This window comes from Anguilla anguilla, chromosome 15, assembly GCF_013347855.1.
Source record: "Anguilla anguilla isolate fAngAng1 chromosome 15, fAngAng1.pri, whole genome shotgun sequence".
Classification (NCBI taxonomy): Eukaryota; Metazoa; Chordata; class Actinopteri; order Anguilliformes; family Anguillidae; genus Anguilla; species Anguilla anguilla.
Window position 1 is genome coordinate 10,646,360 of NC_049215.1, and position 24,820 is coordinate 10,671,179.

At 43.8% G+C, this 24,820-nt stretch overlaps 1 protein-coding gene across 3 annotated transcripts in view; it reads left to right on the forward strand.

Annotated features, from left to right (window-relative positions):
• LOC118214288 (glutaminase kidney isoform, mitochondrial-like) overlaps nt 1-24,820 on the forward strand; it is a 51,910-nt gene that overhangs the window by 23,050 nt on the left and 4,040 nt on the right. For 2 of the 3 annotated variants that reach the window (XM_035394152.1, XM_035394151.1), the window contains exons 7-17: nt 1,564-1,622; nt 5,565-5,597; nt 5,942-6,000; nt 6,582-6,648; nt 8,584-8,634; nt 9,137-9,313; nt 9,926-10,057; nt 12,708-12,800; nt 21,759-21,820; nt 23,095-23,171; nt 24,457-24,520. In XM_035394152.1, coding sequence (XP_035250043.1) covers nt 1,564-1,622; nt 5,565-5,597; nt 5,942-6,000; nt 6,582-6,648; nt 8,584-8,634; nt 9,137-9,313; nt 9,926-10,057; nt 12,708-12,800; nt 21,759-21,820; nt 23,095-23,171; nt 24,457-24,520 — 874 coding nt within the window. Of the gene's footprint in view, nt 1-1,563; nt 1,623-5,564; nt 5,598-5,941; nt 6,001-6,581; nt 6,649-8,583; nt 8,635-9,136; nt 9,314-9,925; nt 10,058-12,707; nt 12,801-15,827; nt 18,761-21,758; nt 21,821-23,094; nt 23,172-24,456; nt 24,521-24,820 lie in introns of those variants that run through there. The other variant, XM_035394153.1, reaches the window with a different exon arrangement.

Sequence of the window (24,820 nt, forward strand, 5' to 3'; positions counted from 1 at the left end):
TGATCCCGACCCCCGTCCGCTTCCTCTGGGGATTAGTGCCATCGATCCCGACTTCCACGTGCTTCCTCTGGGGATTAGTGCCAGCAATCCCGACCACCGTGGGCTTCCTCTGGGGATTAGTGCCACCAATCCCTACCGTGGCGCACCTCCTCTCGGGATTAGTGCCATCAATCCCTGACTCCAGCGTGCTTCTTCTGGGGATTAGTGCCATCGATCCCGGCCCCCGTCCGCTTCCTCTGGGGATTAGTGCTACCGATCCCGACTCCCGCACGCTTCTTCTGGGGATTAGTGCCGTTAATTCCCACTCTCGCCCCCTAGAAAATGCTGTTGGTCACATTTGTGTGCAAAACTGCCCATCTGCATTGCCTCAGAATGCCGCCAGTGTGTCATAGCCTTAAGGGAAGCATTACGCATTCATGCCTTTTTCAGGGTTTTTTTTGCCACGTGTTATTTTCCGGGAGCAGGTAACAACTTTCTTTTTTTGCCCCTTGAACATCGCACCAAAGCACGTGAACGTGATTTGTCGATCCTGTGTGACGGCTCTCTCCCGCATACCGTGGAAGAAACTGTCCGCTGCTCGGTCGCTTTATTGCTGTAAGGGAGCCGGATGCGGCGGCTGTTTGACGTCTAAATTCAGACCAAGGCCTCGCCGGCAGTCTGTTGCCATGGCAGCCGGATGAAATATTAATGAGTTTGAAGCCGCTTCCATTCACAGCGCGTGTCGGGTGAAGGGAAGCTGGCCTTGCAGCAAACCTTTTGCGTCGCAGTTTGAAAGCGAATCGTTAATAAACAAGCCGTTTCAAAATCGTGAATGTAAACATCTAAATTAATGCCGAAATGGAATCCTGCTGTTTTGCTGTTCGGGAGTATAGACTCGTTTTTGAGCTCTTTAACTTTTATTATTATTTTTGAATGCAGAAGTGTTAACTCGAATGGCTTTGTTAATGTAATTGCACAGGCCTCGATTAAAAAGCCCAAAATTCTGGTGCCATTTTGTGACGCTTTCTTTTGTGAATCAGAAATTCCATCGTTTGGAATGCCGTTTATTCGATAAGGCTAGGTTATCTGGCTAGCAGGTCTGCTAGCCAGATAACCTAGCCTGGAAATCTGCGTGTTTTTGTGGTTTTGGGGAAGATTAAGCCATCTGAGTAAGTTTTTTAAATGCTTCATGAATGGAGGTAATCAGGTGTAATCATTCCTTTGTGGTGCAGGTTCATTAATCTCCCATATAACTGCTCAGTGCTCCTCTCATCCCATATTAACAGCCGTTTACCAGAAGGGTTTCTGTCTCTAGCATTTTCTCACGCCATTACAAGAGCAGCAGGGAAGATTAGCGCATCAGGTGATGACAGACCTCGGAAGCTCTGTTTCAGCGTTTCTTCATAGCTCACGCGGTCTTCGTTGAAGTGTGCATGTCCTACCCTCTGTGACAAGAATGGCCTACAGAGTCTACGCAGTCCTAATTCCATATAAAAAGGGAAACCTTTTAAAAAAACGAGAATGAATTGTATGTTTACGAATGAAGAAATGTATGCCTTCTAACGCAGGTGTTTGTTTCTCCAGATAAGCCTCACAATCCCATGGTGAACGCCGGTGCGATCGTGTGCACCTCCCTCATAAAGGTAAACCACTTCCTCCTCTCCAACCTAGGAGTCTTTTTGAGGATAGCTGTGGCAGTTGGGTGTGTGGGTGCGTGTGGGAAGCGGCGTCGCGTTCAAACGAGCTCAGGCGAACGAGCTCAGACAAACGAGCGCAAACGAGCCCTCGTCCCCGGTTCCACGTTCTGCTGGCGCGTTCCAGAACTCTCCGCGAACGCCCGCGAGTTCGCTCGTCCTGCGCCGTTGCGGCAAAGGCTGACCAAGCCAAATCTCCAGCCAAGTTTGTTGAGAGATTAAGGCTGTGAATGGTCAGGCTGAAAACGTTTCACTGTGACGCCCTGTACAGGGAGTGCACCCAAACCTGTGCAAGTGGGGGCATCCCAACCTCAGCATTACATTACATTACAGGCATTTAGCAGACGCTCTTATCCAGAGCGACTTATACAACTTTTTACATTGTATCCATTTATACAGCAGGATATATACTGAAGCAATGCAGGTTAAGTACCTTGCTCAAGGGTACAACGGCAGTGTCCTTACCCGGGAATCGAACCTGCGACCTTTCGGTTACAAGCGCAGTTCCTTACCCACTGTGCCACACTCCGTCCACCCAGCAAGTGGGGGCATCTCGATTCGTGCTACAGTGAGCGCACCCCAGCCCGTGTAACAGACCCCTCAGTGCCAGTGCGAGTCAAGCCAGATCTCCGAGCCTATAAATCTTATCTGCCGGGACGCGGCCTTTCGTCCGCCACCCTGGATTGTTCCGGAAATAGAGACCGATCCCTGCTCTAGATTTCCCACGTCGCTGTGCGGGTCCGACTGCTGATATTTCTGTCAAAAACAAGGCAGAGGAAATGCTTGTGCAGTCATATGGCTCTATCACTCTTAGCCTTGTCCGCTGATAAGAAAAGGGATTGGAGTCATAGCACAATGTATTTAATGGTGCAGCAGTATAGGTTCACAGCTTCTTCATTGTACATGGTTGATGTGAGACGTTATTCAGTGAAATATTGCTTGGCAGTGATCTCTGAATGCACTCTGTAGACACTTCAGTGAAGTCCTTCCAGGAACACTGTTGTGATGTGGACTGTGCTAGGCAGTTGATTTCTCTCTCAGTGTTACCCTGCAGTATAAGCATCAGTGTATGCCACCACCACGCTCCACTCTGGACTAACTTTACTTTTGGCAAGTGCTGAAATTTTTTTTAAAGTCCAACTTCAAGTCCAAATCTTCATCTGCGAAAGCTTCAAAAATCATCGTTTTAGAGTTGGTCTTATTTTGTCCCGGTTAAAAATCACTGATCGGATCCAGTGATTCTCCTTGTCATTTTGGTGTGCGTGGTGGTTGCTGTGAGGGGCAGGGAGGAGATGGGTTACAGGTCAGATGGCAGGCGGTTTGGGTTGGGCTCTTGGGTACGTGTACGAGTACAATGAGTACGTTGAAATAAAAATCACACCACTAGCAATACAAGCTAACTAAACTATGACAGAGGGCAACTCACAAGTGCAATTTTACACAAAACCTTGGTAACAAATCAAGTGGTTTGAGATTGGTTTAAGCAGCACCTACTGGATAATGGCTGGAAAGCACCTGGAAACTTGCCATCTAGGTTGTGCTGCGTTATTCAGTTAAAATATGTGACAGAGTGACAATACCATTCGCATTGAAGTGCATGAAATTGGAATGGAACACACAACATGCAGTGGATCTGGTTTCATGTATTTATGTCTCTGTGTTGACATTATGACATCATGACCCCCAAAAAGCATGTTCCTCTTTATGAATTAAACCAAATGCATGCATCAATGATATTGTGCAATTAGAACACCAGTCAGCACTTGCAGGGGACAGTGCTTTCACAAAATGGAGTTTAAAATAGAAAATTTTAAAATAGAGTAATGTCCCGGCCCTGCTCATTGGCTAATGCAGGTTGCTCTGAGTAATGTCCCGATCCTGCTCATTGGCTAAAGCAGGATGCAATGAGTAATGTCCCAGGCCTGCTCATTGGCCAATGCAGGATGCACTGAGTAATGTCAGGGGCCTGCTCATTGGCTAATGCAGGTTGCTCTGAGTAATGTCCCGACCCTATCATTTGCTAAAGCAGGTTGCAATGAGTAATGTCCTAGGCCTGCTCATTGGCCAATGCAGGATGCACTGAGTAATGTCCCGGGCCTGCTCATTGGCTAATGCAGGATCCACTGAGTAATGTCCCAGGCCTGCTCATTGGCTAATGCGGGATGCACTGAGTATATGTGAATAGCCTTTCATATACTGAGAGTCTGGATCCAGTCCCTTTTTGCCCTTTAATGATGGTTTCTCAGGTGTAATGTATTGTTTAGTGTTGGTTAGAGCTGTCCGTCATGTGCCCAGTTGCATAGCAACCTGAGAAAGCAAAGCATGCTGTCTTTTCTTCAATACCCAAGAGGCTTCAGGGACTGTAGAACTGTGTGATGTCTTTTTCCAGGTTTTCTCTGTGCTTTCTATCTTGTTACATATTTTACAGCATTAGGATCTATGGGATATTTTGACTACTTCAACAGTTCAATGACGTTGGTAATTTTTTCTTTCAACTTTTTTCCCCACATTGAACAAATTTGGATGCAAACTCAAGGACGTAGATCTCATTTTAACTTTGGGGGAGGGGCACCAAACAGTACATTTTCTTGATTTTTTTTTGGTGGGGGGACATTACATGACAGCACCACCCAGTACACCATGATAATTTTGGAGGGACCATTTTTGTTTTCCAAACATTTTGGGGGACAGATCCCCCCGTGACCTCGGGATCTGCGTCCATGTGCACACTAGCTTAGAGCCGTCCTGTGAACACCACACGCATTTGCCGCTAATTGACGTTTTTCCACAACTCGAGTGCGCTACTTTACGAAAGCGTAGCGAATGGCTTGGACCATGTACCAGCTTTAGAAAGGGTTTCTAAACTGCAACAAACAATTATTTATGTAGAATGGTTTGTGTTCACATTTTAAAATTTTCTTTTATTCTGTAATTTGTGTACAAATATATAGTGTCCCTTGTGCCACTTATATGCATATTTGGCTGTGCTAGGAGGTAGGAGGTAATGGCTGTTGCTCCTCCCCTCCCCACTGACAGTGCACTACACGCTAATGGGTGTTGATGTGCAGAGTCGTCCTGATTAAATCTGTTCCCTTTAATCCGGGCGTCAGCTGGCCACCAGCCTACCTGCTGTAGTACACACACACACACACGCACATGCACACGCACACGTGCGCACATACACACAGACATGCACACACATGCAGGCACATACACTCACAAGCATGCACATGTACACATATGCACACACAGTGCTGTGTCACACAATCAAAAAACACGTATAGGATTTGGTTATTTATTTATTTCTTTAATTCTCTTTGTTTACAGCTTCTTATTTTCTCTACGTTATTTTAATGAAAATGTAATCTGACTAAAATGTAATTGCTACTACAAATGTATCCGTACTTACATAGAATAACAGTTAAAGATAGCGCTAATGTGAAGATATTGTGAAAATGTCCTCATTTATACCCAAAATGGCTCAAAATCCATAGTTTCTCTTTGCTTTATTTTACCTTTTATTTCTTTGCCATTTGTGTTCCAAATATCCTGAATGCATTTTCTAGTAACCAGCATGACTTTCACATATTTTCATGTTTTCATTAATTATAGTTATATTTCACAAAAATATTATTAAACTCCTGAAATATTTACATTCACGGGAGTTTAGTATTGCAGTCAATTGCAGTGAATGTTCTGTGCATTAGAATGATTGAAAATGTTTGTTTCTGCAATAATTTACTCATAACTGTATGCGTAATGTTGTATCTTAGTTTGAATTTTAGCTTTAGTCATTTGAGCCAAGGCTGTGGAATTTATATAGATTTTCTGCTTGAGTACCCTTTATATCGATAAAGTGTTCATACTTATTTAAATTTTTTTGTCTTGCAGCAAGGGGCGAGTAATGCGGAGAAATTTGACTATGTGAGTTCCTTTTTTTCTGAGCTCATTTTTAGTAGTTCATTTAAATTAAGAATTGGTAACACTGTAGACACAATTCTTGCAGATATTCTTACATATTTTCCTTAATGTCCTGAATGGAATTCTTCTTTCATATAATGGTATGTTTTAAGGTTAGCAACAAGCTTTGTTGAAAATTCCCAGGGAACTTTTCCCAGGTGTGTACTCATTCCATCTGGCATCTGAAGCGTTAAAGTATTCCAAATACATAACTGAGCCACGTCCACTGTCTTATTGTGCTGATAAATTACATTATCTCCTTTGCTGTAAAACGAGCTGTGTTCATTTTTGATTATTTTGCCCCACAGGTCATGAACTTCCTAAATAAAATGGCAGGAAATGAATATGTGGGTTTCAGCAATGCTACGTGAGTACTGAATCACTGACACACTAAAATAATGCAGTTAGCAATGCTACGTGAGTACTGAATCGGTGACACACTAAAGTAATGCAGTTAGCAATGCTACGTGAGTACTGAATCACTGACAGACTAAAGTAATGCAGTTAGCAATGCTACGTGAGTACTGAATCACTGACACACTAAAGTAATGCAGTTAGCAATGCTACGTGAGTACTGAATCACTGACTCAGTGAAGTAATACAGTTAGCAATGCTATGTGAGTACTGAATATCTGAAACACTGAATTAATACAGTTAGCAATGCTGTGTGAGTATAGAATTACTGACACAAAGTCAAATCATATTGCAGTTGCTCTTTCTGATTTTCATTGCAAATTCCATATTATAACCCAGTAGTAGAAGAATTTGCTACAGTTGTAGGTAGTAACTGGTTACAGGCTAATTCAGGTTGTCATGGTGAATAATGTTGAAGGTGAAGGTAATTGTAAGAGCAGTAGCTGCTGCAGTAACTGTGGTATGGATGACTGCATCGGCATTTGGCGGTGAGGTGAGTGGTGTAGACACCGGTCTCTGTCCCCTCTGGCCTAGATTCCAGTCTGAGCGGGAGTCTGGCGACAGGAACTTCGCCATCGGCTACTACCTGAAAGAGAAGAAGGTCAGTGCTCTCTGGCTGTGTGTCTCTGTATTGTACGTTTTTCTGTTTCTCCCTCTTTCTTTCTTCCTCCCTTTCATTTTTGAGCTCTTCCTCTCCTTCCCTCTGATCACCTCTCTCTCGTCTAATTTACTGTGTAAATGTTCATAAAAGATCCACAATCATCAGTAAGCATACATGCCCTCATCATAGCCGTACAAGTTCATTGGAAATGAATTCTCAGTTAGAGCCTCTGTTTTAGTTTGAGCAGATCACTGCATCATCTGGCTTTTACCTTCATAGTTTCTGTCTGTCGGATGTTCCTGACACTAGCACACTCTGAACTAGATCCAATGTAAAAAAAAGTGCAAAGATAGGAATGCTATCCGGAACAATTTAATGACTCATTCAGGAAGTAGTGAGGCAATTCAACTGGCCGCAAAACCATTCTCAAATAGTTAGCAAGCGCAGTTTAGGAATGCAGCCATATTTTTGGGCGAAAAACGTGACGCTTTAGCCGTCACGTCGGCCTTCATAAGATCTCCTTTCAGCCAGGGACACGCTGTTTCCTCATCTCTGCTGGGTTTGTTTACATTTGGAGACATTTGAAGGGCCTTGACGCACTTTCTTTAAAAAAGGAGAAATGGGTTATTTGACCCCATCTAGTGTCCACAAGGGAGAACTGCAATCCCAGCATGACAACCACCTTACCACTCGCTCTGGATTGAAACTGGAGGGGATGCCAGGTTCTGTCACAACCCGTGTTTCTGGGCGTGGTGTTGGATTGTAGTGTGACAGCAAACTGGCTATCGTAGCATCTGAAATGTCAGGTGATGAGACTTGCATCAGACAAGCAACGAATAATGCATTCATATAACTTACGTAACTTTGCAATGTATTATATCAATGCATTAGCTGCACAGATTGCTAGTGATGTGACTTGTCTTATGTGGAACAGCTGTACACAGGCAGTGTTCTTCGACATGTGGACTGACGTTAGCCATGACCAGTTGTTTCCCCATGACTTTTATCATTAATCTTTTGGGATTAAATAATTGTGCAGAAATAAAAATGACTAAAAAAGAACCATCGAGCCACAGATGCGGTTGTCGGATGACCCGCATGTGGACCTCTTCAACATTTCCTGGAACAAACTGGATCTCAATTTATAGAATTGGACCATTTTGAAAGAATTATTTTGATTAAAGTAACATGGTTATTGGAACTGTCAAAATGTTTGTCTCCATACAGTGAATTAGCCAAACAATTCTTGTAATGACAAGTGATGTTAATGCAGTGTTGAGCCCTGTCCCCCCTGCTGCAGATGCTTTTAGAATGGTAGACCTTCAGAGTCGCACCCCACTGGCCCCCTTCGTTTATATTTAGCTGTTACGTTGGCAGTAGAAATGCCACTCTGTCCGCTGCATACGAAACAAAACCCTTGATTAAGAACATTCAATTAAAGGTTTTCTGTCTGCCAGCTGTTCGCTCTGTAGCCTTGTATGCTTTGTGTTTGGAGGTTGAACCTTGTGTTTGTGTATTCTGTTTGTGTTTGGGTGTTTTGCTTTATGTTTGGATATTTAGCTTCATGTTTGTATTTTTTATTTTTATATTTTGATGTTTAGCTTTATATTTGGATGTTTAGCTTTATGTTTAGATGTTTTGCTTTGTGTTTGGGTGTTGAACCTTGTGTTTGTGTGTTCTGTTTGAGTTTGGATGTTTTGTTTTGTGTTTCCTTGTTAATCCTTGTGTTGTGGCGTTTAGCCTTGTATTTGTTGTTTTGCTTTGTGTTTGGGTGTTCAGCTGCTTAGTAACTGATTGTGGATGCCACAAGTTCCTCTTTGTTCTCATGACATGGTTAGCATTCTTGGCTGTGTCTGGGAAGAATGACTGTGTTTGTGAAGCATGTTTGTTTCTCTGAAAAGATCTAATGAGTCTCTCTTGTGTTTCCCTGTGTAGTGTTTCCCCGAGGGCACGGACATGACCTCCATTCTAGACTTCTACTTCCAGGTGAGTCGGGTTCAAAGGGCGGGGTCATTAGCAGCATCTGTTCATGCCTTCATAGCAGAGCACTGTGCGGGGAACTCACTCTGGCACCGGCACCATGTTATTTCATAGCTAGCTGACTGGCATCACATGGGGGAGTGCGGAGAGGATGTTGATGATGTCACCAGTCTTGACAGCTCACTCGCACTTTCAGGATTTCACTGCCAGTGCTGTGATTGGTGGTCTTTCCAAGTTTTTTTGAGGCACTGGGCAGCACATTAAATGCAGAAGTCCAGGCCTGTTTTCTCCTGAATTTCTACAGATGTAAACATGCCTGTGACGTTCCATATTTGTCAGTGGCTGCATTCGGTACTTCTTAACAATCAATGTGATTTAATGAGTTGAGCGCATTGGTCCTGGTTTAATCATGTTTGGTTGCATTCAATAATGGTTGTATCATGTTTGGCTGTGGTATAAACCCATAACTGCCCCGCCCCTGTGCATATGCTCCACCCCCCCCCTGCAGCTCTGCTCCATCGAGGTGACGTGCGAGAGCGCCAGTGTCATGGCGGCCACCCTGGCCAACGGCGGCTTCTGTCCAATCACGGGCGAGCGCGTGCTGAGCCCGGAGGCGGTGAGGGACACGCTCAGCCTCATGCACTCCTGTGGCATGTACGACTTCTCCGGACAGTTCGCCTTCCATGTGAGTCCCACCCGAGTTCACCCCCCCCCCGCCCCCAGAGCTGTGCCAGGGCACTGTAAACTATACTGTGTGGTGTATCACACCTGAGGTGTGATATGAGGTCTGTAGGAAATGTAAAGTACAAAAAAACTTGTTTTCCACCCAGTCAGTTGTATATTACTGGCTAATTGACAGACCAAACAGGTAAGTAAGGTAAATACAGCTGGAAGGTAAAAAACCTATTATGATAGCTGGGAGATGAAAATGAACCCGGAAATTATAGCTGAGGTAGCAGATCCATGTGCATAACAGGAGGGTTAACCAAAATTGTTTGGTATCAAGCTGTATAAATAACAGCTGGATATAAAGCAATTCATAAAAAAGGTGTGTCACTCTGGATAAGAGAGACTGCTAATGCCTGTAATGTAATGTTATGTGGTGTAGTGTAATCTAATGTAATGTTATGTAATGTAGTGTAATGTTATGTGGTGTAGTGTAATCTAATGTAATGTTATGTAATGTAGTGTAATGTTATGTGGTGTAATGTAGTGCATTGTAATGTAGTTTAATGTAATGTTATGAAGTGCAATGTAATGTAATGGGATGTAAGGTGATCTTTGGTCTGTACGGCAGGTGGGTCTGCCGGCAAAGTCGGGCGTGGCCGGGGGCATCCTGCTGGTGGTGCCCAATGTGATGGGCATCATGTGCTGGTCCCCTCCACTGGACAAGCTGGGGAACAGCGTGAGAGGCATCCAGTTCTGCACGGTACGTCACAGTGCACACACACGCACACGCATACACACACACACACATACACCCACACGCATGTACACACGCGCACACACACGCACACGCATACACACACACTCATACACCCACACACATGTACACACGCGCACACACACACACACGCATGCACACACACATACGCATGTACACACATACGCACACACGCACACACACGCACACGCATACACACACACACACACACATACACCCACACGCATGTACACACGCGCACACACACGCACATGCATACACACACACACGCATGTACACACGCGCACACACACACACACGCATGCACACACACATACGCATGTACACACATACGCACACACGCACACACACACGCACGCACACACGCACACACACACACACACACACACACACACTCACGCAAGACCATACTCACATAAATACATGCGCACATATACATGCGCGCACATACGTACGCATGCACACACGCACACACATACACGCATACACACACACACACACACACACACACGCATGTACACACATACACACATGCATGCGCACACACATGCACACGTACACCTTATGTGTGCGTGCAGGTATATACATACACATATACACACACACACACACAAACCTACACACACCTCACATGTGGGCAAACATATACACACACACATGCACATAGGCAAAAGCGCATAAACAGATACACAAAAACTCATACGTACACACAAATGCACACACACGAACGCTTGCCGTACGCACACGCAGGACCACCCCTGACTGCTCATACGCTGGGTCTCAGTCTCTCACCGATCGCTGAACAGCGCTGGATCAGCCTGTATTCTGCATACACTGGATACATCATCCACGCCCCTAACCCAAACCCTAGCCCGAGCCCTAACCTTCAGCTCCTTCACCTCTCTCTCTCTCTGTCTTCACCAATCACAACACCATCTGCCCCGGAACCACAGACAGCTAATTCTGCTCACCGTGCCTGTCAAATCCATCCATCCATCCATCCATCCATCCATCCATTATCTATACCTGCTTATCCTGGGCAGGGTCGCGGGGGGGGGGGGGGGGTGCTGGAGCCTATCCCAGCGTGCATTGGGTGAGAGGCAGGAATGTTCCTGTCAAATAAAGAAAAATAAATAAATTTAAAAAAAAAGATGCAGAAGAGGGCCGCTCCTTTCGTTTCGGTGCCCAGGCCTCGTGATAAACGCGCCGTGCGCATCGAATAAATCTCAGTTTACAAAATGGCTTCCGTGGGCTTACAGCCCTGCCCGCGTGCGTGTGAAGGGTCAAGCTTGCGTCTTCTGAAGCTGGTTCATCATTAGACCTGCAACAGGGGGCGGGGCCTATCTGCCAGGGGTAACGAGCTGCAGCTGTGCTGCTCGGTGTGTTTTGATTGACACTCAGTGAGGTTTTTCCCCCCACATCTAACGCACTGTTAATTCCTGCCCTGCCCCTGTTAAACTTCACATAATTCTCTCTAGCAGTATGAAGTTATGTACTTCTTTAACTCTGGATTGATTGATTCATTGGTTGAGTTTTTATGATAAATTTACGTGCAATACTATCGGGATATGGCGATAAGCCACGTGACTTATTTCCATTGCGGTCCTGAAGACTTGGCTGGGAGGCCGACAGGGAAAGTGTGTGGGGTGTAATCTGCTCATCACACGTTATAAAATCAACACATTTTCAGCACACTTACAACATCACAAACTGTCCTAAAATAGGAAATGCACTAATATTTTACTCAGGAGCTTATTCTTCATTAAAGACCTCTTTAAAGAAGCTCTTTAAAGAAGCTTTGACTTGCCATGACAGAAGCGTGTAAGATAACATAAGCATGTAACATGACAGAAGCATGTAATATGACAGAAGCATGTAATATGACAGAAGCGTGTAGCATGACATCTGTAAGCAGGCCAACAGGGTTTTCAAGCTCCTTTTAAATCCTTGAACATCCTCAAATGGAGAAATATAAAATAGAAGACTTCAATATTTTTGAAAATGGAACGTGTAGGAGATTTTGATGACCTTGAAAATCTTCATGCCCCTGGTTTTATATAAATGATAACATTAGAAACCGATCTTAGACCACGATCCGAATCCTACAAAACTGGCTGGTGTACAGTGTAGGGTTGGAAGACCTAATCCTGGGATGCCATTTGTTTTTAATGATTACGTGACCCTTTTTATTTTGCTCTATTGATGGTCAAAAGTACTTGTGAATCAACGGTATGCCTGAATTTGGCAGAGTGAGCACAGAAAGGGCTGAATTTGGCAGATCTAGCCTAGACAGAGCTGAATTTGGCAGAATGAGTGCTGAAAGGGCTGAATTTCGTAGAGTGAGACCAGAAATGACTGATTTTGGTGCAGTGACAGCAGGAAAGGGCTGAATTTGGCAGAGTGACAGCAGGAAAGGGCTGCATTTGGCAGAGTGAGATCAGGAAGGGCTGAATTTGGCAGAGTGACAGCAAGAAGGGCTGCATTTGGCAGAGTGACAGCAGGAAGGGCTGAATTTGGCAGAGTGACAGCAGGAAAGGCTGAATTTGGCAGAGTGACAGCAGGAAAGGGCTGCGTTTGGCAAAGTGACAGCAGGAAAGGGCTGAATAAGGGCTAACCGACTGTAACTGCATTCCAGGACCTGGTGTCGCTGTTCAACTTCCACAACTACGACAACCTGAGGCACTTTGCCAAGAAGCTGGACCCACGCAGGGAGGGAGGAGACCAGCGGGTGAGTACTAAACCCCCCCCCCCCCCCCCCCCCCCCCCCCCCCCCCCCGCTCCCCTGGGCTGGCCCGGGATCGCCTCAGCACCCCTACACCCACACTCACAGTGCACCCTGGACCTGTGCATTCACAGATGGGGTAGAACGCTGGGGCAGACCTGCATAAGTCACAGATCCTCCAAACAGTGCTCTGGAGCAAGGCTCGTATCAGCAGAGTGAAGTTCCCCTTGTAACGGGAACCATGTTCACCTTCGCTCACCGTTGTTAATACGTCCTCTTAGTGGAGCGCTCTGGAAAGACAGACCTGGCCCCTAGAGTTGCACTGTGTCACTGCAGTGCCAGTTACTGCCAGTCTACGCTGGCAGGATTTGTCTTCTCGGTGCACCGTGCCAAATATTCTGCAGGGTGCTTTTCTGCGTCTCTGCCTGGATTGTGCTGTGATTGGCTAAATGAACTGGTGGATCTTCAGGAGACATGAGCCGCGTTTCCACCCAGGAACTAGGAACCTTTTGAGGAACTCAGTGCGTTCCGGGGACTTTATTTTACCCCAAAAAAAGTCTCTGGTCGGGGGGTAGTACTTTCCAAAAGTACCGGAACTTTAGGGGTGGGGCGCAAGCGCTGAATATTTCTGATTGGTCGACTACTCGTAGTATTTTATTTCAACCGCCATTTTTAAAAGTCTGCAGCCGCAAACCGATTTATTTTCGTAATAATAACTTGAATTCAAACTTGTATGTTATGCGGTGCAGTAGCCTACTTTTGGTTATAGCCTGCCAATGTCTTGGAACAGATGAGAAATTAAGATCGAGGATTATAACGTGTGCTCTTCTGTTCTTTTCGTTTATTAGTATTCGTTTTATAAAATGTTAAGCAATTGTGCTGGGACAGCATATTAGCCTACTTACCAAAACATTCAAATGGTTTAATTCGGTTGCTGAATATTTTCTTCTGGATTTTCTTTGTTAGCCCATTGTAATTGACTCAAAACGTTTGATACAGTTATGTGAGGTATGCGGTAGTTCTGCATAATTTACATTGGTGATACAGTAAAAGCAAACTGGAAATCACCTTCCGCACTTTTTGTCAGGGTAAAATAACAGGTTAATTCTAGTAATCGTCCCTTTAGCTTTTTCAGACTGCCGTAATTTTACTCTGCCATGCTTCAATTCCACAAAAAGACCAGGAAGACTATGGACTAATTTATGGTGCATGGTTCGCATCTGGAGGGCACACTTCGCTGCTCGGCTAGCAGTAACTTTGAAGGAAAGCAAACGGTGGCTGTACCACTGCTAATTTAAATTTTCACGCAAGTCCGAGTTTTCGTTCTATTCTTGTCATTTTGTGATTAGCCTATATGGAATTGACGATGAGAAAGTAATCAATTCAACAGCAAATTGTTTACAACGTGTGCATGTTTTCTGCTGTTGTTACCAGTTATTTGTGGAATGTGAATGCATTCTGTCGCCTCGGATGTCAAGACATGAAAGTGAATGTTCGCATAAAAACATAATGAATGTGTTTGAGAGGATATATAAAACAGTTACAATCTGACTATTGGCCTGTTATATCCTATTTGTTGCATAACAACGGTCCAAGTTCAACTACCAACGACAGTTTTGCTTGACAACGGTAAAATATGCCCAAACGGCTTCAGAAGAATATTTCAATTTCAGGTGATTAAATCGATAAAAATCAATAAATACAAAAGTAACCATATATAGTCATTGTTGGTAACCCGTTGTATATAAGTGGAATAAACCCCTCCAGGCTGTCCCGGCTGTTAGAAAATAATGTAGGCTACTTCGGTGGTAGTATGGGGTTACAGAAGAAATCATAGGACAGATGGACCTAATTTGCCTAATCTTCGCGGGACTTTAGACCGCGGTGGAAATGCAGGCAACAATGGGCTGAAGGAACCTTTTAGTTCCTTGAAAAGTAGTTCCTGGGACTAAAAGTTCTGGGTACTTTGGTGGAAACGCGGCTTTAGGGTCCTTGAAAAGTAGTTCCTGGGACTAAATGTTCTGGGTACTTTGGTGGAAACGCGGCTTTAGGGTCCTTGAAAAGTAGTTCCTGGGACTAAATGTTCCGGGTACTTTGGGTGGAAATGAGGCTATGGCTCCATTCAGCAAGCTCTGTCATGACCAACCAATCATAACCATTCCTGACTGTCACATGACTGACAGCTTTCCCAAACCTAGACAAGTCATACAGTGTGGAGTGCAAAAGCTTGCTGAAAGAAGTGGCATCTCTCTTGAGGAATAGTAGGCTTCTCTGGTGCTACTGTACTTCAAAAAATGTGTGTGCGTGTGTGTGTAGGTGTGTGTGTGCGCGTGCATGCGTGCGTGTGTGTGTGTGTCTGTACAGATGTGCTCTGGCTTCTCTTTCAGCGTTTAATTTAGAATTTTCATGTAGATCTATTTATCGGGCCGGATTTGATATCGATGGTGTTGACTCAGAACAAAGAAGCAGGATAGCTGATGTAACCATTCCGCCGAGTAGCAATAGCCTATTTTAATAATGGACTCCTTTTAGCCTCATTCAAATGAAGTTTGTCCCTTCCCTCACACTGTACACAGTAAAATTTCCAGTGTAAATTCAATTCTTAACAGATAACATTTGGTCCCAGTTATTAAGAGTTGAAAGAGTTATTAAGAGTTGAATTAACACTGTTAAGAGTTGAATTAACACTGGACATTTTACTGTGTATGTACACGTGCAGCACTATTATACACACTGTTAGCATATATACTGCCAGCTGCAGCAATTAAACCTTCATTTTATGTTTAAACAAAATCTGGTCATACCACGTACCTAGTTTACATTACATATTGCGCATTAATAACACCTACAGTGTACGTTTACTCAAGTACAGCTCCATCCTTATTGAATGTGGCCCCGCAAAGTGTTTTTTTTTTGTTTTTTTTTCACTGGAGAAGTTAAATGCGTGTCCTGTTCACGGACACAGCTGGTCTTCTTCAAAGGCGAAAATAAAAAAATAAACAAACTAACAGGTTATCCGTGTTGCTCAAACAGCAGCACATCGGACCGATGGATTACGAGAGCCTCCAGCAGGAGCTGGCTCTCAAAGACTCGCTGTGGAAAAGAGTCTGCCCCACAGAGTCCAACGAGGACAGCTCCACCACTGTAGTCTATAGGATGGAGAGTGTCGCCGACAAAAACTAAAGGATCTGCTGTCGTACCACGGTGGGGGGGTCAAGGGGGTGCTCCTCTCTGCCCCCGGTACACTTTATTTATGGATTATCCAGAAAAGTATTTATTTTCATTTGGTCTGGTGGGTTGTAAAGGTCACTGTGTGTAATTCTCTGAACTACTGTATTTTATTTCATTACTTTATTGTATTGTTATTTTGTTTCAATGTACGTATGAAATTTTCTCCTGGATGACACAACATGGATGGTTCTGCTTCCAGTCTTTGTTTTCTTTTCAACACTTTGTCATTAAAACCAAAGCAAGCGAGGAAGAGCGCTTTAAGTGCTTAAACAGGCATTTTAAAGTGCAGCAGTGTTACGGACTTGAATCTCTTATGCATAGCGTGGAACACACAGTACACTTTACATTATTATTCACATACCAATGAGGTTTTAAATAGCAGGACATCGCTGAGGGGTTCTGAAATGCTGTCGAAATAAAAGTTCCCGTGGTAACATCCGCGTCCTTCATTTGTCTATTCAAATCAGTATTCTATATTCTGTCTATCTAACTGAAATTTTTCACAGGTCTTGGTTAAAGGCCTGCTTGGTAAAAGGGCCTTACGGTTTCCCCCGCAACAGGAAAATACGGCTCTAACAACAGCGCGGTGTGGCTACTTGGATAATGGCTCGGATACTATTTTTACTCACGGGCGCGGCACGACGGAACCGCGGGAAAGCTCAACAGCGAGTCAGAAGCCCAAAGGGAATCGGCTGTCCATAAATTTTCCTTTAGCCACTAGCAAAGCTGCTCCCTTCCTGTTTATCTTCCTCCATTGGAAGGGGCAGTCGCTACGACGCGAGGCCTTAGACGCTAGTCTGCAGTGCATAGAAGCTGTGTTAGCATTATATGCGTTAGCGAGGTGAATTTCAGTCCGTGTTAGAAATCTTCTTCTCCTGAAGCTGTTTGCCTTCTCTCCCGATGTATTCTTGGGACTGGAGGATTTTTGAACCTTGAGGCCTTCGATGCTGTGCTGCTTTACATAGGAACTATTTTTGCGATAGATTGATATATTGATGTCAGACCACGCTGGATGAAGTTCTAAGCCATTGTCTGTCTTAGCGGTGTGGGAGTATTAACAGGTCAACATATTGCATCGAATGCGAATGTATTCATTATATACTTACAGCTGTTGGTATTGTGCAGTCTTGCAACAGGCTTTTATCTTTGGGAATATGTTCACTTTTATGATTGTATGAAAAAATGCTTTCAGATTTACTGAAAGTACAGAAGTATTTACCCATCACGTGGTACTTTGCATTCAGAAGCTTACCTCAGTGGATTTAATTGGGAAGTGGCGATCAGTCCGTAATAATTTACATATGACCCCTTAAGTCAGAAGTACATGATTATATAGTGTTTATTCATTTTTAAAAGGCTTTAACATTATGAACGTTTTAATTTTGTAATAAAGTAACTTTATAAACTTTGCTTTAAACTTGGAGGTTTTTGAACCTCTGAGAGTCACCAAATTGTTATCATAACATGGCGGTTATCCATAAGAGATGGTTTTTGAATGCAGTACCAGTATTTGTGTGGAAGTATTTCTCAAAGCGTATGTAACATGTTTCTTCATAGGAGTTCTGTTATTCTCATTTTCAGTCTCTGATATTTTTTCCCTTTAAACATGCATGTTTTTGTATGATTAAATAAATTATTTAGAACTCTTCCTTTAAGTTGGTTATGTTTTCCATTGTATGTTTGGTTTTTGTGATCTCTGTAATTTGGGTTGAACCCTAACAGCTCCACCCTTTTAAATTCGCGGAGCAGTTTTTCAGAAACATCAAACGGAAAAAGGTCTGAAGGCTTACCTGTGAATGTATTGGTTGGAAATGCACCATTTACAGCTTAATGCTGTGTATATGAAGGGCTCAGTCGAGTGGAGGCAGACTCAGAAATCAGTCATATGACCTGACGATGTAAAACAGGTTGCGTTCCTTTTTGGAACTAAGATTTAGCAGAAAATGAACTGTGCCATCTTGTATTGTAACTGCAGCCTGTAACTCGTTTTGTGCTGCCTTGTTAAACCCAGTTTCATTTCAATAAAGACCGTTAAGGACTATGTCTGTGTAACTGAAGCCATTCTCAAGTTTCTAATGCTACGTCGCGTTCTCAGCCTAAATGGCACCCGTTCTGACAGCAGATGTTTTTCTGGCTCCGCTGCTCAGAAAACAGCTGCGGCGGGTGGAAGGGAAAATGGAATTTGAGCGCACGTGACGTATATTTGACGCGCGTTTCAGAATGGCCGTAGAGCCTGGAAGGTGTGAATGTGGGTGGTCTTTGAGACGTCTGCGCTGTGGCGTTTCAGCATCCTGTGTAATCTCACTGCCAGTAGCCTCTCGGAGTTAAGGGAGAGGAGAGGGAGAGAAACAGCACGTTGTGCTTTTGGCTGTATGACTGCACATATTCAGCTTTGCGTGTCTGTATAACTTTATTATACTCTATTTTGTGAAGTTTTTTTTTTAAACTCTGGTAAAACCCAGTGAGGATAAAAATGCTGAAATTATTGATGGTGCACACAAATGTCACCTGAAAAGGAATTGTCATAACAATAATAATAATAATAATATTATCATCTGAAAGTCAACAGATCATCTGAAAGTCAACAGTCAACGTTTTTTACTAGGGTTGGTCCATCTTAATTCACCAGTGTTAAACAAATACTACTGTATTAATTGTATCTACCTAAATAAAATGTCAGATTGATGCATTTTGTTCATGTTGATCTAACAAAAATAAAAAAATTATGGAATGAATTTCCACATAATCAAATGGCTTTCTTTAAGGATTAAGCAATTTTGTTGGTCCAACTTGATTTAATGAGGTTGGTTCAACTTAATTTACTGGGGTTGGTTCAACATAATTTGTTATGGTTGGTTCAACTAAATTTACTAAGGTTGGTTCAACTTAATTTCTTGAGGTTGGTTCAAATTTATTTACTGGGGTTGGATCAACTTAATTTACTAGGTTTATTCAACTTAATTTACTTGGGTTGGTTCAACTTAATTTAATGGGGTTGGTTCAACTTAACTTACTGGTGTTCAACTTAATTTACTGGGGTTGGAACAACTTAATTTACTATGGTTGGTTCAACTTAATTTACTAAGGTTGGTTCAACGTAATATGCTTGGGTTGGTTAACTTAATTTACTGGGGTTGGCTCAACATTATTTTTACAGTTAATCCAACTTGATTTAATAAGGTTGGTTCAACTCAATGTACTGGAGTTGGTTCAACTTAATTTGCTAAGGTTGGTTCAACTTAATTTACTAAGTTTGTTCAACTTACTTTACTGGGGTTGTTTCATCTTAATTTACTGGTGTTGATTTGACCTAATTTACTGGGGTTGGATCACCTTAATTTACTGGTATTGGTTCAACAAAAAAAAACCCAGATCAGCGATCAGATCCTGTCACCACGACGTTGTTCAGTGAGTCATGACTGTGCCCAGATATCCAAATCTGGGGCTCGCCCCACATGACGGCACGCGCTTGCTGTTAGCTTCGCTCTGCGGCTGCGAACGTCCTTGATCGTTGCTCTGTTATGCTGGTGCAGCTGTTGCTCGCTGTTTCTCTCCACTCTCTTCTGTATAGGGAAGAACCATATGGGACCTGAAAAAACCGTCATCTCGCTGGTGTGTGAAAACAGTGCCGTGCTAATATATAATCTTGACAAAAACATGTTTTAAACGTATAAAAATGGCAAGTTACTCACGCCTACAAAGAACTGTCTATAATGCATTAATTAAAACTTGCTAAATATAGACTAGGCACTCAGTATTGATACCAGAATGAGGCAAAGGTACAACAAACAACATTGGCTGTCTTAACTCATACAAATGAAACAAACTCTATTCCAAAACAATGTCACCAAGTTTTTTCTATAGTATTTCCTGTAACTTTGTCCTGTGTAAACGCCAAGTTGAGATGCTGATATAACTGATGCAATTGAGAACAAGACATCACTCAGATTCAATTACACAGGCTTGATTCGTGTTCAGAAAATAATGTAATTGTAATATTTTGATTATTTTAATGTAAAAAGTAATTACATGATTATGCAGTGTGGATTACTACTGTATCTGTTAGTCTCACATTTTAACAGAACTGATCAGTTGTCGGTAGAGTCTATACTTTTAACAGAATTACTGTCTGCTTGCTGTGTACTATACAAGTGTTATCATGCTACACCTGATATAGACCCTGTTTTGCCTCAAAATGACTATGTTGGAATTTCTCTAGGCTTAAAAACAGCCTTGTATGTGCAGGTTGAATTATTTTGAGCATTTTGTTTTTATTCTGTTGCCTATTCATGAACTTCTGATGCTAAAGGAATGACACCACATTTACTAGGAAATGAGCCCCCCCAAGTACAATTTTGAATTGTGTTTTTAAGCAGTGATTTCCATTTTAATGTATGTATGTTTTTGATTGGCCCAGACAGATTTTGTGTGAGGTAAAGGTTATTTTAGAAACCGTGGTTTCTGACAACCTGCTGGCTTTACATTGGTGGGACTGGCGTATTCACAAGTATGTGGTTTAAAGAACAAAAAAACACTCAAATCAACTCCAGACCAGCATGTGTGGTCATGTTATGTCTCCAGAGGTTGCATATTACTTGATTATTTTCCAAGAAAATTACATTTAGTCTATTTAGCATGGTTCATACAACCTGGGACTTCTGGACTCAGGGAAAGAAGTAGTGGTACAATATAAAAATGGGCATTTGTGGGTGTCTCGTGTGGCGTAGCCCATAGAGCGCTTTCCATATGCTCATTGCGAGCTGCGACGTTGGCGGTTCGAGTCCGACCGCCAACCTTTGTCGCATGTCTCTCCCTCTCTCTCCTCCTAGTTCTTCCTGTCTCTCTACACTGATCTGTCAAATAAATCTGAAAAAGCCCAAAAAAATAAATGGGCATTAATGTTTGCAATTGTGAATATGCTTTTAAATGAATGTTCTCAAATGTGCAACCTCTGGACACAACATCAATTAAATCTCTGTATCTCATCAGCCTTATGTTACCATGAAAACAGAGGTATAGATAGGGATGTGGCAAATAGTGCTACTAAGTTTCATGTTGCCCCCTAGTGGCCGTCTAATTACATGACAACCACACTGCTGAAAGCAGTGGCTCATGGTGGAGTGATGTGTTGTTAAGAATTTATTACATTTTTTAACTTCTGTCTTTTTCATATTGAGGGGGGGGGGGGGGGGAACAACCTGGAGCTCTGGTGAATCTATATGCTCCCTCGAAAAGCCCGGCAGAACTTTAAAAAAGCGAATCACTCTTAATTTATCCATGGAGACCATTCTCGATGACACCTTGTTTTTCATACAACCCAAAGTTATACTTTCAGAGGGGTCCTGTAGGATATGTCTGAGACCTTTGCTGGAAAAGCCACTGTTCCAGTGCAGTTGCCAGTGTGTAAAGAGCCCCTGATTTACTGAGGCTATGAGGTGAGACCTGGTGCCTGTTTTACGAAGTAGGATTACTGAGTTAGCCGGATAACTGCACTGAGTAAAACCCGGAAACTCTCCCAAATCTGGAACATGAACTGAAGTAATGAGAGCCGATCCGGGTTTTAATCAGTGCAGTTATCCAGCTGTAACTTGGTAACCCTACTTAGGGAAACAGGCTCCTGATAGTGAAGCCATAACCATCCCTTAGCCGGCCTGTCTGATAACAGCATGGCTTTGTACTGGGAATTTGGCTTTGTACAGCCATTTTACAAACTGCTCTTGTGTCTCCCTGCAGGTGAAGTCCGTGATCAACCTCCTGTTTGCTGCCTATACAGGAGACGTGTCTGCGCTGCGCAGGTAAGGAGCGCTTTATAATGCACAGCTCCACGCACTCGCAGGTAAGGAGCGCTTTATAATGCACAGCTCCACGCACACACACACACACACGCGCTAAGAATCACACATACACACAGACACACACACACACAGACACTGAGATACACCAACAAACACACAGACACCTACACATACTCATATACACACAGACTCATACACATATGACCACACACACACACACACACAACACACACACACACTGACGAACACACACAGACACATACATACTGACACACGCACGCATACACACATGTACGCGTGCGCATGTACAAGCTAGCCAGTAACCTCTAAAGACCAGTTATTTCCAGGATCACTGAAATACCTGGACATTTGGCCTTTAAAGGAGTAACATGGTGGTTGAACGTGACACTTCCCAGTTGTCTTTAGGCAACAACAAAACAAATGTGCATAACTTTTTAATTATTAAGTTATTTCAATGTACTTTAAAACGTATTTTTCTAAGCCTAAATTTCCCACTATAAAAGTTCACCCGAACCGTCTGGGCGTGGTAATGAGAACTGTCAGTTAGCTATGATTGACAGACCGTGCCCCGTTACCATAGCTACCCCCATGATAAGCGCCATGATTTTGGGAGACTTTTCACAAGCTAGCTAGCTTAGTAGTATATCAAGTATCGATAGATAGCTAAGGTAAGGACGTTGACTTATATCCAATTATAATTTTTGCTATCTAGCTAGCCAAGTTAAGATAAAAGCACAGCTATAACATCCTCATAAAAGCAAACTAGCTAGCTAACGTTATCGATAACATTGCCTTATGAAAGCAAACTACCTAGCTAGCTAATGTATAACCAGAAATAATCTAATAGTCCTTAAAAGGCACTCTAATTTAAGTGAACCTAACGTTAGTCAAATATTTGCATTGTCTTGCCCGTAAGCCAGCGGCGCAAACTATGGGTCTCGAGTTATCCATGGGTTTACGGGGCGTGGAAAGGGGAGTGGTTACTGTGTTCGTGACACATCAAGTTGACAACTTTCTCAACCGGTTGAAAGTAGGACGATAAATTTAAAACGCATATTTCTCCAAAAATACAGAAGGGACATATTTAATACTTCACTCATTGTGTTTCTTCAATGCCTCTTGTGCAAATAGCACATAAAACCGAGAAAGTGTGAAAATCACCATGGTACTCCTTTAAAAGATATCAGTGTGTGGGAGGAGGCCCTGTTGGGAGCTGCTAACGGCTAACCTCAGGCCCTTTGTGTGCTCTGCAGGTTTGCACTGTCCTCTATGGACATGGAGCAGAGGGACTACGACTCCAGGACCGCGCTCCACGTGGCTGCAGCGGAAGGTACTGGGCTGGGTTACAGAGGCCACGTGGTGGGAATACTGGGCTGGGTTAGAGAGGCCACATGGTGGGGATACTGGGCTGGGTTAGAGAGGCCACATGGTGGGGATACTGGGCTGGGTTACAGAGGCCACGTGGTGGGAATACTGGGCTGGGTTAGAGAGGCCACATGGTGGGGATACTGGGCTGGGTTAGAGAGGCCACATGGTGGGGATACTGGGCTGGGTTAAAGAGGCCACATGGTGGGGATACTGGGCTGGGTTAGAGAGGCCACATGGTGGGGATACTGGGCTGGGTTAGAGAGGCCACATGGTGGGGATACTGGGCTGGGTTAGAGAGGCCACATGGTGGGGATACTGGGCTGGGTTAGAGAGGCCACATGGTGGGGATACTGGGCTGGGTTAGAGAGGCCACATGGTGGGGATACTGGGCTGGGTTAGAGAGGCCACATGGTGGGGATACTGGGCTGGGTTAGAGAGGCCACATGGTGGGGATACTGGGCTGGGTTAGAGAGGCCACATGGTGGGGATACTGGGCTGGGTTAGAGAGGCCACATGGTGGGGATACTGGGCTGGGTTAGAGAGGCCACATGGTGGGGATACTGGGCTGGGTTAGAGAGGCCACATGGTGGGGATACTGGGCTGGGTTAGAGAGGCCACATGGTGGGGATACTGGGCTGGGTTAGAGAGGCCACATGGTGGGGATACTGTCTGCATTTTTGAGCAATCCACACAGCGGTGTTTCTATAAAGTCCTAGAGCAGCAGTCTGCTATATCTGCGGTCAACAGGGTAGTAACAGCTCCCTGTGACATCACCAGTGTTCGTATGGCTGATGTCATCAATGTTTGTGCACACAAACAGCTTCTGAAATGAGTGTGATGTGGCTGAGTTTAGATTTTCAGAGCTCTGTGAAGTTCTGAGAGGGGTTATCAGGCATCAGTGACTGGTGTCGTGGGCGATATATTACATTACATTACCTACCAGGCATTTAGCAGCCATTATTATCCAGAGCGACTTACACAACGTCTTCCTTAGCATTTACATTGCATCCATTTTTACAGCTGGATTTATACTGAAGCAATGCAGGTTAAGTATCTTGCTCAAGGGTACAACCCAGGAATCAAACATGTGACCTTTGAGACCAGTTCCTTATACATTATACTTCACATATCGTCCAGACTGACTTAAAATGGCGCACACATTTCCCAGAAAGAGGGCTACACCCTGAGAAGTTTTAGGGGCAGCAGAGGGTGTGATGCGTGCGCTGTCCTGTGTGTGCTCCTTCCAGGACATTCCGAAGTGGTGCGCTTCCTTCTGGAGGCCTGCAAGGTCAACCCCGTGCCCAGAGACAGGTCAGCTGCTTTACCGTGCTCAGTCTGCACACGGACATGCCTGTCCTGTGTGTGTGTGTGTGTGTGTGCAGGCCAGTCTGCACAAGGACATGTCTGTCCTGTGTGTGTGTGTGTGTGTGTGTGTGCAGGCCAGTCTGCACATGGACATGCCTGTGTTTGGCTCCTGTGTGTGTGCATACAGGCCAGTTTTCATTTGACTTCCTGTGTATTTTTGTCTAAAAAATATCTGTGCTAGTGCACATTACATGTTAGACATTTTGGATCCTGTCAGCAATATAATGCAGGATGACTGAGGCAGTT